Source organism: Solanum tuberosum, unplaced genomic scaffold (assembly GCF_000226075.1).
Source record: "Solanum tuberosum cultivar DM 1-3 516 R44 unplaced genomic scaffold, SolTub_3.0 scf00220, whole genome shotgun sequence".
NCBI classification, from domain to species: Eukaryota; Viridiplantae; Streptophyta; class Magnoliopsida; order Solanales; family Solanaceae; genus Solanum; species Solanum tuberosum.
In genome coordinates, this window is record NW_006239148.1 from 411,964 (window position 1) to 429,223 (window position 17,260).

A 17,260-nucleotide genomic window follows, 5' to 3' on the forward strand; every position below is an offset into this window, starting at 1 on the left:
TTAATCTAACCAAAACTTATATAGGAAATAATTGTTAAATGGGTTCAATTGTGGACTTGGGATTGTGGCCCAAAATTATCGATCAAGTGAAATATCTGTATTTGAATTAATTTCTAGACTGTGCAAAATATCAAAATAAATATTAATAAATGTAACAAATAAAATGAATATTAAAAAAATATAATGAACGTAACTAATGACATGTAAAAATGCAATTTTAAGGTTAACTGATAAAAGATCCTAAATTTTGATAAATAAAGATAGTTATCGATAGTGATCCTCATTCCCAAAAGAAGAAATATTTCGCGATGAAATAAGAATCGTGCCGAAAAGATGTTGAACGTGCATTCGGAGTTTTGCAATTATTGGAGGACCGGCACGTTTTTGGAGAAAGGAAGTGCTATATGATATAATGACTACATGTATTATACTGCACAACATGATACTTGAGGATGAACGTGATCTCGATGCACCAATTCAAGATGTCGTAGAGGTTCCAACTCCAACTATAGAAATGGTGGTAGATGAAAATCTCCGGTTTGAACAATTTTTAGCTAGACACAAAAAAATTAAGGACAAAAATGCCCATTTTGAACTCCGTAATGCATAATAGAGCATTTATGGGAGCAACGTAATAATTTTGAAAATTGAGTGTTTATGTAATTGTATGTCACTTTTATTTGAATTTGTCCCCTAATTTATGTATTATATTATATTTTTTGCAATTTATGTTATTTAAAAATTTAGAATAAAATATAATTTCATATCACATTAAAAATTATATAAAGTAATTACTTGGGAAAAAAGAAATAAAGGATTTATATTATGAAATAAGAAAATAAGAATGAAATAGAAATAATAATATAATATTGAGGAGAGAGAAAAAGATTCTTTTTTAGAGAGTAAAATAGAGAATTGGGTTGGAGTTGATTGTCTGAAAAAATAGATAACTCTATATTTGGAGAGTAAAATAGAAGATTGGGTTGGAGATGCTCTTAGTAAGCATACAAAAAGAAAATTAATGTTCAATATTGCTTGTAATTATAAAAAGTACATTGAGATACAATTTCTTTTATCATTACAATAGTGAAAATAAACTCATAAATCAAAAGGATAACCTTCTCCCTTTCATAATAATAACCAAAAAAAAATACAAAGAAAGACACTTTTTTTGTTTTGATAGTTGAATTTAAAAATAAAACAGAAGAATATGTAAAATGATCAGATGATACGGCGGCACAGGGTAATGCCATCACCAATAGGAAGCATACAAATCTCGACCCTCTGATCTTCTGCTAAGGCTTTGTTAAGTTCCAATACAAAGTCTCTATAATACCTTACGTATTTTCTCATCGGTGCATCAGCTGGTGCAGCTACAGAGCCATTCCATAGGGTGTTGTCGTACCCAATCAAACCACCAACTTTCACTAATTCTATAATCCTTTTGTGATAGTTGATGTAGTTGTCCTTGTCAGCATCCACAAATATGAAATCATATGTGCCATGATTGTTTTTCTGAAATAATTTAACGATAAAGTTCATAACTAATTACAAGTGATGAAGAAGGTTAAGGTTGGATGAAAATGAAACTCACATCTTCAAGTAATTGATCAAGAAGAGGCAAAGCAGGGCCTTCTCTAAAATCAATCTTGTGTGACACACCGGCCTTTTCGATTATGGGAAGGCCAATTTCGTAATTTTCTCGGTTAATGTCCATTGCCAATATCTGCAAAAATATATAAATAAATGGTTCACGGAGTTATATGCCTATTCCTTGGAGAGACTAATTAAATAGTAGTAAATAGAACTATAGAAGAAACAAAACCAAGGGATAAGAAAAAAAAAGAATATTTTGCTATATTGTTAGAAGGGTACTCTAAAATGCCCCTTAACTATTCAAACAGTATAAAACTATCTTTCATCTACCTTTCGATTTTCAAATATCTTTGATATCAATATTTTGGCTCAAAATTATTCAGATTAATCATATAAACTCATATATTAAGTAATTTAAAATTATTTTAACAAAAAAGAACCTAAAATACTCTTAAACTATTTGACTTGGTACATTATTATCTTCCATCTACCTTATGAGTGTGGACGTTAGAAATAAGGGTATTTTAAGTCAAAAGATTATGTCAGGAATATTTGAGGACCAAAAGGTGGACGAAAGATACTTTTGTACCAATTCAAATAGTAAAAGGACATATTTGACCCTTCTCCATTAAGGTATATATTGTAGTTGTTGTATTATCATAAGTGGTATATGTCTAAGTTTTAAAAAATAATTTAATTTATTAAGTAAATTATTAGTAGTTAAGTATTCATATTATAAATCATATGAGATATCAACTCTAATATAATATTCTGACCCTACTCCCACCTTATAAGATTATAAATGAAAAAAATATAATATTTAAAATTAGATAACTACAATGTTCAGTAGAAACTTTTTTTTTATTCTTATTTGGGACAATTATGGTGGAGTTATCTAATCTGCTAGTGGAAAAAAACTAATCGATCATATCATATTACTCTCTCCGCTTCATTTTATATGTTTAGTTGACTTAACATAAAATTTAATTTAAAAAATTATTTTATTAAAATAAAAAAATATATATTTTAAAGTTAAATTGTTACGTACCTTTCCGTCTTCGGGGATAGCAAGGGCGGTAGCAAGAAGGGAGTAGCCAGTGTATACTCCAATCTCCATGGTGTTTTTTGCATTTATCAATTTCAATAACATGTTCAAGAACTGACCTTCATCTGCTGATGTTGTCATTAGATTCCTGTTAATTTCAAACATATATAGATTATTAATTAATTAATTCTCTCGAAAAAAATAACAATGTATAATTGTATCGATATTAGGTATGAAATTTAATTAATTACTCACCATGGATGCTTAGCAGTCACCTCCCTAAGTTCTTTCATGGATTCTGGCTCTCTGGGATATACGCTGGTCTCAAGTATATACTATATATAATACAAACGAAGCGATCATTAATTTGGATAGAAAGTACATTGGTGTATATGTTATTCTTTTGTAATAACCAAACTTAATATAGTTTGTTTGTCTTTAATTTATGTGACATTTTTCGCTTATCGTCTTGAGAGTTTTAGCAATTCGATTTATGGATTTTCAGTTTATGGGAGTAGTATATTCGTAATAAATGAGAAAATCACCCGTTTGATTTAACAAATTACATTTGAAACTAAATTGATTAGATCAACTCATCAGTATGGCAAAATCAAAATTTAGATATTTAAAAATATTATAAGATGCAATTTTTCTTATGCCAATAAATATTATGGAAAACACATTCTAAAATAGTGATCAAAATTTAGATATATAATTTAAATCTAAAAAAAAGAAAAGTAACACATAAATTGAAATAAAAGAAGTCTAAATATAAGAACTTAAAGAGCTTTTCGATATAGTTAGGAATTTGGTTAAGAATATGAGCAAGATTCAATATATAGTACTATAAACTTTTTGATAAAGAATATTCAATTGATCAACCTTCGATGTACGATCAGTTATACCTGATAAAGAGCATCACTTTGCAAAAGGCTCTTGTGGCCAACCTCTTGGTGTTTGATTTCTTGTACTTCACCATTCTTCTCAGCCATTTCTTTGATTATTATTTTTTTGGTTTATTGTGAAAGGATTTTCTATTAGTTTTTGAGTTGAGAAACTATGGAATATATGAACCTATATATGGACAAAATGAGTCCGGTTCATTCCAGTACTTTGTAGTTATCGTGTATGCATGGACCGGCCGTCAACCGGGTTTATGGTTGGCGAGTTTTGTCAATGCTTGATGGGTCCCACTGAGTAGTTAAGGATGACTTTCAGCCGTTAGATTACTTCATTCAACGGCTTGATTTGTTTCAAAGACTTGGTAAAAGAAACCAGCGAAGGACCTTCATTAGAAATACTTAGTCGTGTATAAGTGTGGTCGATATCCCAATATTTTATTAAAGACAACTTCATATCGGTTTCAAAAAGATTAATTTAGTTTATTTTGACACAAAATTTAAGAAAAGAGAAAATATATAATTATCTCATTAGAAGACACTTGAATTTTGCGGGGGTCCTATTACCCCTTGCTTTTATTCAAAATGAAAGTAACACATTTTAATATATTTTTTTCGAGATTCAAACAAATCTATTTTTTATCATAAATTTTTTGCATATCTTTTAAATATTTTAAATTGTCAACTATTGTGACTTATAATATTTTTTATGTATTTACAAATAGATAAATTTCATTTCAAAAAAATAGAAGATTCCATATGCAAATTTCCAGTCAAATTTAGACTGTTTGATTCTCGAAAAATGAAAATTTCACATAAATTAAGACAGATGGAGTATTACTTTCTCTATTCTAATTTATATGACTCATTTTTATTTTTAGTCAATCTAATAACACATTTTTATATTTAGTAATAATGATTTAACTCTAAAATATCAATTATACTTTTAAAGAAATAATTTATATTTACACAAATTATTTATCACTTATTCAGATCATGAATTCGAAAAAAAATTCTTTCTTAAACTTCGTATAAAATTAAATTACATCATATAAAATAGAACGGAGGGAGAAGAAATATTATATCTGACAAATACCTCAAGATCACGGTTGGTGAGTGGGGCAAAGCAATAATATTTATATTGGCATGCCTTTTGAAGTAGGAGGTGCACCCAAAAAGAGAGTTTGTGGGTAGGATGGTTGATCATTGTCAAAGTTGGTGAGAGGTTGGTGCAAAGAATTTGGATCCCATATCTTTTTTTTGGTAAGAATAATTGAATAAACAAAAAAAGAAACATTTTTTTTTGGAAACAAATAAATTAATTAACATGCCTATTAGTTGGTAAAATAGTTATCTTCCTCTTTCTTTTATTCATGTTTTCTCTATGATGGAAATCTTAAGGAGAAAGGACTCGACATTTTTGTTTTATTTTTTTATTTGTTTTAATTATTTTTGGGGTCAAAACTCAAAATCATCTATACCTAAAATGTTTGAGTCTCGGAATTAATTATTCCTTTTATTATTTTTTCTTGGGAAGAAAAAGCATAAATTGGTATAATCCTTGATGATATTTTTTCTTTTGTTTTAATTTATATGACTTAATTATTAATTTTTTTTATGTCTGCTTAAAAAGAACATCATTTCTTATAGTATTAAGTAAGTAATTCCTTGTGTGAATGTGTGACATGTTATTTAAGATTACAAATTTAGAAAATTAAGAAGTTTATATATACATATATTAACATGTAAAGTAAGATCATAAAATTCAAAAACTTTCTTTTTTATAACTTTCTTATAATCGATGTCTAAAATATTTTAATTATGACTTATGACTTATGAGTCAGCTCAAGATTTGTGTCCATAATTCTAATTTTCATTGATGGAAATTTATAATACAAAGTTAGGAAAATGTCACCAAATATATGATTTCTACAAAGTAGATATGATATAGGTGTGTTTGTCTCTTTCTTCTTCTTGTTTTTTTGTTTGCTAACCAAATGTTTGTCTTTTTTTCGATAGCATTTACGTTGTGTGTGGACCGTAAGCAATACTTATCCAAAGACTAATTTATAAAGTTTGTGTTGTGTACGGACACAATAATATTAATTTATTTTTAAAATAATATCTAAAATATAGCATTTTAGTTTTAAAATATACTTTTTTAAAAAATTACTTTAAATGTTATTTTTAAGTATTATATTTTTATGTCTAAATACTTACTAAATCTTAAATCATAAATAGACATGTTAGAGAAATTTCTTTTTATTGATTTATTTTAGATATTTGTTTACGTGAAGTTTGGTCGGTAGTAGTTATTATTATATTCCTTTTTTGTCATTATATTTTATAGTTTTTATTTTTCTAACTAAAAATGAATGTCATCCTATTTTAATTTAAGTTAAATAGCCATAAATATTTGACCATAAGCAATACTTATCTAGAGAATTTAAGCAAATTATTTTGAACTAAGAAACATATCCGCGATGCATTAATCAATTTAGAAAAGATTTTTTAAAATACAATTTTTGTCAAATAAATATGATAAAACTTTTGATGTTTATGCATAAAAAAATAATTATAAATATTCATGAAATCTTTATTATATAAGTTTTTTATTAAAATTAAAGTTAGGTGAACAATACTTTTTTTTATTATTATATCTTCTTTGTAAAATAAAAATATATAAAAAGATTTTTAAAAGAAATCAAATTTGTGTATGTGATTCTAATTATAGTAGGTTTGTTTCTTTCATTAGATAGTATGAAATATCTGTTTTCCAAAAATTTCCTTCATTAAGAATAAAACAAAACTAAACATATAAAGAAAAAAGAAATATAAGTAGAAACATTACTACTCAATAGGATTGCTCCTCTTCAATTGGACAGTTAAAAGATATCTACTGCAAATACTTTTGATAATAAGATTAAAAATTTAAAACAATATTTTTCCTTTATTAATTGTAAGTATTTATAAACTTTTCTTAGTTATTATTCTATAACTAAAATTAAGTCAACTAATATTTTTTTTTCTAAGCTTATTTTTCAGAGTTAAATAAGATTAGATTAATTTGATATTTTAAAATTAAAATTTAAGTATTCAAAAACTATATGAAAAGTAGGGATAATAAATTGCAATTTTATTCATGTATCATGTATCAATATGATTAAGAAAATATATAGTAATTAAATTTTGATTGAAATGTATATCATTTGACTCTTTAAAAGGAATATTATTAAAAAGAGAGAAAAAGATCCAAAAAAGTGACAAATTAAATAAGAATAAATAGAAATATGATATGATCTCGTTACAAATTTAGCTAAGATATAATATATTAATGGATGAAATCTTCATGTATTTATGCATACAAATTTAAATATTTTCTCAAATTAGTTCCAAAACTTTGCATATCACCTATTTCATAATTAATTAAGTTCATAGATTAGATTTTTTTTTTGTAAAATCTGATTGTCAATTACAAGCTTTTCTAATTTTTGAATGTAAATATTCTAACATTAAAAAAATATTTGTTAATATAGCCCATATCATATAAAAAACACTACCACTCTATGTATAGATTACAAAGTAAAATAAAAAATTAAATCTAACTTTGTAAAATTTTAAATTATGAAATATTTATCATTTACTAATTTATAATGTGTAAAAGTTAAAAATATATTGATGACCTCAATTTGTCCGGCAGGAAGTTTTTTTAGCCAAAAGTAATGCATCCCTTCTCTAATTGCTTTCAGAATCTTCTTAACCACTTCCTCTTTACGTTTCTCAAAATTATATTTTAAAGTTCTCACATTATTTCAACATTTATATGAATTGAAATAATATAATTAATTCAAATTATAGAAGAAAAATATTGGACATTCTAAGTGTAATTTGTAAAAATACACATTTCTCAATGAAACAAATTTCTATTATATTTATGAAAAATTAGATCATTTCAATGATAAAACTTTTAAAATAAATAAAAGTATGATAATTCACAAGGAGACTATAATTAGTTGGAAGACATATATTAACAAATAATCTTTCTTGACTTGTACTTCGGAAGAATCAGTGGCGAGCTCAATTAATTTTAAAATCTCTTGATTTTTTTTCACTTGTGTGTCTCGCGAGATGAGGACCTAGTCATCCTTTAATCTTCGTTTATTTGCTTCAAAAGGAGCAAACATCACATCTTTTTATTATCATGTATTCACGCTCATTCGATACATTTTCTACACATAAAATTCATAATAAACTCAAAACACTCAAAAAAATTATGCATAAAATATAAGACAATAACGTAATATTAATATATACTTTTAGCCGAATATCATTCCACAAGGAATGACCTCTTGTTTCTCAAAGGAACAATAAGTAAAAGAAATTTAATAGTTGTAGAGAAAATATGCTTAGGAAAATAGTGAGGATGAACAAAGTTTAAATAGCTATTAGAAATTAAATATAATCATTAATGTTGCAATTATAAAAAAAAATACAAAAAAAAAACTGAAACGTTTGCAAGTTGTAGAGAGAATATACTTAGGAAAATAGCGAAGATGAACATAGATTAGATTTCTTTTAGAAATTAAATACAATTATTAATGTTGCAATTATTATTAAAAAAAAATAGTGAAACGTTTGCAATTAGTGCTAATTTGTACTCCCTCCATCCAATAATATTTGTCCACTATACTAAAAATAGATGTCCAACAATACTTGTCCACTTAATGAAATCCATAGATAATTTTACACCTAGTTCCTAATTTACCTTTATCATTAATTATAGTCATTTCCCTATTACATTTTTCAAGACATTATATTAATTATATTCAAAGGGTGATATAGTAAAATTACCCTTCTATTTATAGTATCTTAAGGGTGTGTTAAGTCAATAGTGGACAACTATTGTGGACAGAGGGAGTAGTCAATAAGTTATTTTTGCATCATTATGTACTTTGCAGTTATATTTGGAAGGAAAAGTTAAATGTAATAAATGCTAATAAAAGGAAAGAGTGTAGTAATTTTTAAAAAGTTATTATCAAAAAATGAAACAAAAAAATCAAAATTTTGAGAAATAACATAAATAGTAATACTGGCCAATGAATTGTGCCATATCAGCGTGCTTAGTTTCAGCTTTATATAGATATATATAGATTTATATTTCTCCATCACATTATAAGGTAATTAAAGTAATGGTTTGGGCCTAAGTTTTGTTCATTTCTAAAAAAGATGTATTCTCTATATCTATTTTTTTTTTTAAATCTCATGTACTTTAAATTTGTAAGAACTCTCATTTGGATCAGGAATCATTTTTCAATTTATTGATTTATCATGACCAGATTTTCATGGACTCTAATTTTTCTTTTATCGATCACTTTTAACCATTCATCCTTTTTAGGGTTCGATAAAGCCCCAGTCGCATAATTAGGTTCATCTAGTTCTGTGGGAGATACCAAGAAAATGTAATCTACAATCTCATAAGATCGTTTAGGTACACCTTTTTGTGTACTCTTATGTAATTGACGTCTCACGTTCATCTATTTCACCCTTTTTGAGAAAATAATTTTTCAAAAATCTGACATCTCGTGATACAATTTCAGTTATACTTTCATCCTCAAGTTCTTCAATGAACACATACCCTTTGGAGTGTTCAGAGTACCTTATAAAGATACATTTCTTTCCTTTTGGACTTAGTTTACCAAATTCACCAAAACGATCTTTAATATATGTAGCATAACCCCAAGGTCATAGATCATTCAGGTTTGTTTTATGACCAGTTCAAAGTTATAAGGATTGGACGATACTGATTCGGAGGGTAGTTTATTCAATATGTAGGCCACAACCAATAATGCATCTCTCCATAAAGAGATAGACAAATTTGTTTGCACCATCATTGACCTTGTCATGTTCATGTCCAACTATGTTCTATTCTTTCATTCAGCTACATCATTTTGTTAGGGTGTGTAAGGAGTAGTTAACTGTCTGATAATGCCCTTTTTACTACACAATTCTTCAAATTGTTTTGACAAACATTCACGTCCTCCATAGGTTTTTAAAGACTTTATACATTTATCTTATTGATTTTCAACTTCATTCGTATATCTTTTAAAGCACACAAGTGCTTCAAATTTACGAGAAATCAAATAGACACAACCAAAGCGCGTGAAATCATCAATAAATATAATGAAGTATGTAGCACCAGACCTTACCCTTACATTCATTGGACTACAAACATCAGAATGAATTAATTGAAGCGGGAACTCGACTCTTTTAGCCTTCTCAAATGATTTACGTGTAATATTTCTAGCAAAACAATTTTCACAAGTTGGCATATCAATTTTGGTGAAAGAACCTAAATGATCTTCCTTTGCCAACTTATTCATTCGGTATTGCCCTATATGACCTAATCTTGCATGTCATGTAATAACATCAATATCATTGTTACTTGAATAACATGCCATTACACAACGGTCAACATAATAGTCATAAATTGAAGGATTACAATCTAAAATGTCAAAACAATCAAAACTAAGTTCAAAACAATATAAAATATTATTGAGAGCTATTTTAACATCATTGTGACTAAGAAAACAAATTAAAACTAACGTCTAAAAGAACAGACACGAATACTAAGTTTCGTTGAATCTCTGAAGCATATAGGACGTCATGCAACAATAAAGAACGACCTTTTATATATATATATATATATATATATATGTGTGTGTGTGATGTTTATTTTTTTCAAGATATGTAATGTGTGCAAGTTAACTGCTTGTAGTATTTTTGTGTAATGCATGTGGGTAAAACTAAAAGGCTAATGAAACTTATTTCATGTTGATAATCTCATCCAATGAACGTGTTTATTTACTTGTGGTTTCAGGTTGGTTGTTCATTGTGATTGTCCATGTTGCTTGTGATTGATGGTTGGCTCGGATACCACATCGATACGAAATACTAATGATTAACTCGGATACCATATTGAAATTGAATACAAATGGTTGACTCAAATACCACACATGATATGTACCAATAATGGTTGGCTCAGATACCACACTGGTACACTAATAGTTTGTGTGAATTTCACAAGAGAATTCGGTTTACTTCTTCGTGACGTTATTTTACTTGTTGGTTCAATAAGTAGACTAGATCTCTTTATTATGTTATATTTATCGCGTGTTGATCCCTGAGTGGCCGATTGGTGTATTTAATGATGGGACCGATGGTTCTCATGTAGACTTGGATTGCATATTAAACACGAGAGACTATCTCTTAGAGGATTTTTGGGTGGTCCAAGTTACTTAAAAGGTGAGTTTAGGCTCAGGTATGGATTTGTTTGTAATCATGTGAGACATATTTCATGTTTGGTTAGATCAAGTTGATGACCAAGATTGTTGGTCTTATAAATTGATTTATGTGGATTGTGTGTCTGTTAAGGTGGTCGAAGATATATTTGATCAATTAGGTAGGCTTGGGAAGCCTTAGGATGACATAAAAGGTAGGTTTGGAAAAGCCTTAAAGTGGTAAGAGTGTCGAATGTTTAATGGTGAAGTTGGAAGCTGAATGAGATAGAAAACTAGGATCAAAGTGTACTAGTTTATGGGCATAATACTTGAAATGGTAAAAGTGTGTAGATAAAGACTTAGGGTGGTATATCATTCACATTGTATGTTTTCTTCTGAATGTCTACTTTATATTAGACGGTGAATTCGGGTCGATCGATGACGCATTTCAATACGTGTTGTTTGTATTGATACTACTCTTGATATGTCACTTAGCATAGTTTGGTTACAGGGTCAGTGATGTTTCATAGGTGAAGACGATAGTAATCTTCGACAACTTTTTCTCCTCTTTTCCTTATGGTGGGAGTTGTGTCTATTTTTTTTTATTTTATACCCTCTTAGTAGCTCTTATACTTGTTTTAGACTAGTTCCTTGGGAGGATTTTTGTGTATTTTTCAAAAAAAAATAATCTATTGAAATTGAGATAGAGACCAACTTTTTTCATTTTATTAAGGCAATATATCATGTTTCATTTTACTTCCGCATTTTTCATTTAAATTGGGTGATACGGGTTCTCCTATCTAGGTTATAGAGTAGGTGCCTGCATGACACAATGAATCAGATCGTGACAATTTGATATCAGAGCCCAAGTTACCAGTCTCCCAATACAAGAGAAAATGTCGAATAGAGTCTTATGAAGTGGTGTGTTGGTATCCACATTTAATCTTCAGGGAACAATGAAGCATTCTAGAAAGTCTTCTCACTTCTTCACTTCTTTCGTGCAGTTGGTCACTTGTGGTATGAGTCGGGTCCAAGTGGTATCTCATGATTCCAATTGATATCTTAGCGAAGTAAACTAAATGTTATTGTCACGACAAAAGGGACACAAACAAGGAAATATTGAAATCAAGAAGGTTCCAATTGATATCTAGCCTTAAAGGGTCATATGGATGCATAGATGGTCAGTTAGTAGTCATCCATGATGCAAATAAATATAATGAGCCTGATTTAATTTGATGATTGTTATTATGTATAATGCATTACTTAAACAGCTGCCTATGTATAAATTGTAATTGCTTGAATTCCTGGAAGTGTCGTTAGAAAAAGGGGAATTATTTGGTTATATGAGGGGTTGATGATAAATTGTTGTCATTAATTGGAAATGTTGTGTTAAAATTGACAGACTTACCGTTGGTAAAGATGGTTAGGGGAAAGAATGAATCGCGACTGTATAGAAACTCTGATTTCGGAACAGTCGGTATTGTTTGGGAACCATGGAGAGAGGGTTACTCTTGTATGATAGCAAAAATGTGATGTATGAACTGGTTTTTGGTGCTATTCATGATTAATTTTGTGATAATGTGGCGTTAAGCGCCTAATTGTGTGTTACTGGGTATGATCCAGGGATCTATATTGAAGCTATGGTTCAAATATCTGTGATATTTGTGTCATGTTAGAATCCCACAACAAACCAAGAAATGGACAATATCACCTCCAAGACCTGTCTTTGGTCTAGTGATGTATTACTCGATGCAAATGTCTGCAACACAAAAAAAGATAAAGGTTTAAATAATTCCCTCACCACAATGTCAAATCTTTCTACTTGCAACTCCTTTGGTTCCATCATGAGTAGGATTTTCCAGGAGCCATAGTATAGTATTACTAAGTTGACAAGAACCTCCCTTATTTTTCTTTTTGTGTTCGTTCACCGTCTTCTTAACTGGAACAGGGGGAGGAAATAGAAGACGAAAAAATAGCTGTCGCAGGTAATTCTTTCAAGTTTCCAAGGCAGTCATCTTACATATGGGACAGGTATTCTTCAGGACCAACCACTGCTTAATGCAATTAGTATGGAATTCATGCCCACAATTCAACATGCCCATGATATCTCCAGCTGTGTATTCCTCCTGATTTTAGTACAAGAAATTGGACAAACTTTAGCTAACAAATCCGCCAAAAAGTTTGTTCTGGGACAACTATTATCTAGTAATATATGTAAAAACATCAGATAAGATACTTACCTGACATATACAACAAGGTTCCAAGTTGGATGAGGACCGTCCACGTACAGACCCATGCTTCCGCTGTTTCATATTGACCGAAATGGTTTCTTCACTCAAGCCTGTGTTTACATTTCCTATACGTTCTTCCAAAGCCAGTAGTTCCTAACAGACGAAGCAATCAGTGAGACCTGCATCTAGAAATTTAGTGACAACAAAACTAAACTACATTACCTCATAGGACATATTATCAACGTCGAGCCTCATGGCCCTATGCCTATCATGGAACTCAGCAACTCCATTGATAAATGGATCAACCAACATATAATCCTGAAAAAGTGTCCACAAAAGTCAACAGAAATTCTTCATCAGTAAGAAGTCAGCAAATAAAGTAGCCAAGCCAAATTGAGCTATTCTAATTGGCTAGCAGTAACAAGTTCATAATTTAGCAGTTGGATCAGGTAATGAGCATTTTTGATAAAGGATGAAGGGTTGGAAAAAGACCCTGTCCAATGAGGAAGACTGCACCAAGAGAGCTCTCTTCTAGAAGGGAATCAAGAATTAGAACCTTCATAATGAAAAATCAGATGCAATTTGATCTCGTCATCGAGACTAGTTAAATAACTGGCTCCGAAAACTTAAAACCTCTTATCCATCCAAATTGCAATCAGAAAATTCAAACTCGCTCTTTCTTCTTTTGATCATTAGAAAACTCAAATTGACTTGATCAGAAATAATAGCAAGTCTTTTTTCCTCATCCAGGCAAATAATGTTACCATGAAGGCTGTTAAGTCCCACATCCCTGGGTTGGAGGCAAATCTATATCCTTACATGGTCTTGGGCAATCATCACCTCTTGAGCTAGCTTTTGGGGTTGAGTAAAGCCCAAGATCCATTTCTTTATGCAGGCCATATAATCCTTACCTTTCTCACCAAAGCTAACATAGCACAGCTACAAGTATTAGTATTGTTTTCAAACTTTCAGGGCTTTGAAAAGGATTAAAAGTATATGTATGTACACAATTTCAGATAACAAGCTGCAACTCATTTCTGCAAAATATATATTCATCAGATTATTATAAGGATTGAGATTAAACCTCTGATCTCAAGTTTTCGACTCTCCGCATGGCATTCAGGACTTGACGAATCTGTTGAACATAAGTGGAGAAAAGATTAATCAGCACTGACAAAGTCCCCAATTCGGCAAGGGAAGTGGAAATTATTGGCAGGTTTAGAGCAACTCAAAATCAAGACACGTAGAAATAACAAGGATAGCTGCATAAGTGGTGAACCATTACAAATCAAATTCATAGATTGGACAAACCAAATAGCATGGCAAACACAGTTATTGGTAAAATCATAACATATTGGTTGCTGTTTAGCCTAAAGTGATCACTGATGAGTGCTAACAAGCCACTTTAAATTCATTGACCAAACGAATCCAACTGGAAATAAAGCTATTTAAACAAAGCAATAAATAAAAAGAAGTCTTCGGGAGGATATAATACCAATGGGATCAAATATCTTTTACATCAATCATGCCAGATACAAGACAACCAAGTTAAGATACCTACATATACCAAATACAACAGCTTTAGATATTATTATGGAAAGCAAACCTCATACCAGTCTGTGTCGACCCTCAACATCAGCAGCTAAAGCACGCCAACCATCCACATCATCACCTGGATCAACCATCAAACTCGATCTAAGATGTGGTTGACGGTTACCCCGGCTACTATATCGGGAAGACATCACTGGCTCCTCTGAGGAAGAAGCAGCTGAAGGCAGCAGAGAAGAATGACCTCTCTGCCTTCCAGAATCGGGCTCACCTGATGGGAAGAGAACCCAAGGAGCAAATTCTGGTAATCCATCATAGCTAGTAGTTGCTGAATTCTGATTAGCCCATGCAGTAGGAGAATTACGTGCTCTTGAACCAGGACCCACTGCAGAGCTAGGAATATTTCTAGAAGAGGTTGCGTTTGCAGTAGCTAAGCTCCAATTTGTGGGGTCAAGTACCATATTTCTTGTCTCAGGAACAGGAACAAATGGATGGGACTCCCCATTATTTCTGACAGTACTGAAGTTAGCTTCATCTCCCAATGAAGCGCCTCTATCTCCAGAAATCATTGATGAACTACCGCCTCGTGAACTAGGAGATGCATCCCAGGGAAGCGAGTGAAAACCTCTAGAAAAACCAGGAACTTGCATCATATGAGACTGGCTTCCAAGGTTACGTGAATTCATTGGCAGTGAAAATGGTTGTCTCGAGTCCAAAGAGCTTGTTACTGAGGCAGATCCAGGTGGCACATGGGCAGGGCTGACACTAGAATGCCCTACAGTAGTGCCAATCGGAAGTAAACCAGATGTAATGAGATCCTGATTCACAAGATTTGCTATAGCACCAAAATTTCTTGCAGAGCTTTCTGCAATTCCACCAGCACTTAATGGAGGAAATACATCAGAAGCAGACATACTTGTACCAACCCCATTTCTTGGATAAGTATTCTCCAGATAACCAACATTCTGCATATTTGCAGAACGGGGTAATGTGTTTAAGCTGCTCGAAGCATTATTACTTCTTGGATAGTTATGCTGTACAGTGTTCTCAGGTCCTGCATTGGAGCTTGAACTTCCACCTGCAAAAGAATGTCCAGAATTGCCTTCAATAGCCTTGCGCTTGCAAGATGAACCCCAATTATCCATAGAAGAACCTGATACATTACTTTTCCCTGTCAAATAACCAGAACTACCTGTAAAGGTACCACTGTCATCAGATGCACCAAAAGCCGGAGGACGCACTGCTTCCGACCTATCAGATTTGTGAAGTGGAGGTACACTTGTTCGCATGACGAGACGACCATCATCATTATTGTATCCACCACTCAAATTAGCATTTACTGGACTATGATCCAAGGTAGGACTTGATGATACACTAGGAGGCCTGCCAATTACATGATTGCCACCATAACCGCTTGTAGAAAAGACATTAGAAGGTTCAAATCGGTGTTCTGACCTTGGATTAATCATAACATAATCATTTGATGAAGAGGTCCAACCTTGTCCTATTTTCAAGTCACTGCCACGTGTGCGGTCATGCAAATTAGCAGTGGAGCTGGATTCACCTTGATCCCAGCCACTAAATCTTTGAGCATTATAATTAACACCATTAACATAACTAGGATTTCTTCCAGAAGGAGAAAGCATGGGATTTGACAATCGATTCTCTACTGGATTCCGAAAGCTATCCCAGGGAGCTGTCGCATCCATGGAAGCATTATTTGAAACGGATCCCTGATTAAGATCAATGTTTTCTGGAAAGGAGTCCAAAACACTTCTGTCCCCTTGCATGTGGGTCATTTTGAGAAACACAAGGGCCTTTAAGAGCACCAGTGAAGGAATCCTCTGAAAGATCCACATTAACAGAAGTTGAGAGCGGAAAAAGGTTACAACATAATCTAAGTTTTAGCTGTTCAAAAAAATTTATCGAAAACTGAAATTGGTTTATGTACAACTAGCAACTTAGAGGTCATCTATTCCGATTTCCAAGTATGTAAAGAATATGTTTAAATTATGCCAACATAGTGTATAGCAGTCACAATCTGAGTAAAAACTACAATACAACTGCAAAGCATTAGATGATCATGAATTGAAGAATTTCAGCAAGCACCAAATTATTAACACATATACAAAGACAACTGTGAGAAAGCACTCTACAATCACATTAATGCTCATCAAACAACGATCATTCAATTTGTTCTCTAGATTTGACGTGCCAGTGAAGAACAAAACGAGCTATGTTACATGGAAACAAGTTCCGCTATCTAATAATCATGTACCGATCGAAAAGTACGATTTTTCATCACCTAAGTTTAGGATTTGATGATATGAATAGAAGAACATATACAGATAGAGGGATACAGAAGACCTATTTATTAGTTGCTAAATGATCAGTATAATTACAGTTGCTCAAAGGACATGTTTAGTCCATTGAAGCAATGAGCCCAACTCTTTTCTGCTTATCTGAAAGAAATTAAAGTTCTATAGTGCTAATCATGATTCAACTTTTAAAGCAGTAAAACTTCCATCTAGTTGGACAAGTGGTTGAACACCTCCACCATCAACCGGTAGATTGAGGGTTCGAGTCGATGGAGGGGTAAGTAGAAACACTATTGATCCTCCTGATGGGGTTTGTGTGTGTGTGTGTGGGGGGGGGGGGGGTTTA

At 31.4% G+C, this 17,260-nt stretch overlaps 2 protein-coding genes across 3 annotated transcripts in view; both read right to left on the bottom strand.

Moving 5' to 3' along the window:
• Window positions 1–1,018: 1,018 nt before the first annotated feature.
• On the bottom strand, window positions 1,019–3,697 carry LOC102595685 (caffeoyl-CoA O-methyltransferase 5-like). Its single transcript, XM_006356514.2, has 5 exons — window positions 3,547–3,697; window positions 2,897–2,976; window positions 2,645–2,789; window positions 1,595–1,726; window positions 1,019–1,515 (listed from the first exon to the last, which is right to left on the bottom strand). The coding sequence occupies exons 1-5, from the start codon at window positions 3,631–3,633 to the stop codon at window positions 1,222–1,224; spliced, it is 738 nt and encodes a 245-aa protein (XP_006356576.1). The 5' UTR covers window positions 3,634–3,697; the 3' UTR covers window positions 1,019–1,221.
• Window positions 3,698–12,449: 8,752 nt separating this feature from the next.
• Window positions 12,450–17,260, bottom strand: part of LOC102596025 (E3 ubiquitin-protein ligase MBR2-like) — an 11,988-nt gene continuing 7,177 nt past the window's right edge. Inside the window, exons 2-7 of one of the 2 annotated variants that reach the window (XM_006356516.2) lie at window positions 15,789–16,440; window positions 14,662–15,674; window positions 14,133–14,183; window positions 13,271–13,366; window positions 13,058–13,201; window positions 12,450–12,943 (exon numbers count right to left, since the gene is read on the bottom strand). In XM_006356516.2, coding sequence (XP_006356578.1) covers window positions 12,812–12,943; window positions 13,058–13,201; window positions 13,271–13,366; window positions 14,133–14,183; window positions 14,662–15,674; window positions 15,789–16,395 — 2,043 coding nt within the window. In that variant the 5' untranslated portion in view covers window positions 16,396–16,440 and the 3' untranslated portion in view covers window positions 12,450–12,811. Of the gene's footprint in view, window positions 12,944–13,057; window positions 13,202–13,270; window positions 13,367–14,132; window positions 14,184–14,661; window positions 16,441–17,260 lie in introns of both variants that reach the window. The other variant, XM_006356515.2, reaches the window with a different exon arrangement.

Bases quoted from the DNA above. Each gene is read 5' to 3' on its own strand.
- LOC102595685 (XM_006356514.2), bottom strand. From the start codon at position 3,633: ATGGCTGAGAAGAATGGTGAAGTACAAGAAATCAAACACCAAGAGGTT. The intron at 2,790-2,896 runs GTGAGTAATTAA...TGAAATTAACAG, and splicing joins GTGACTGCTAAGCATCCATG to GAATCTAATGACAACATCAG. The intron at 1,727-2,644 runs GTACGTAACAAT...ATATTTTTGCAG, and splicing joins CTATCCCCGAAGACGGAAAG to ATATTGGCAATGGACATTAA.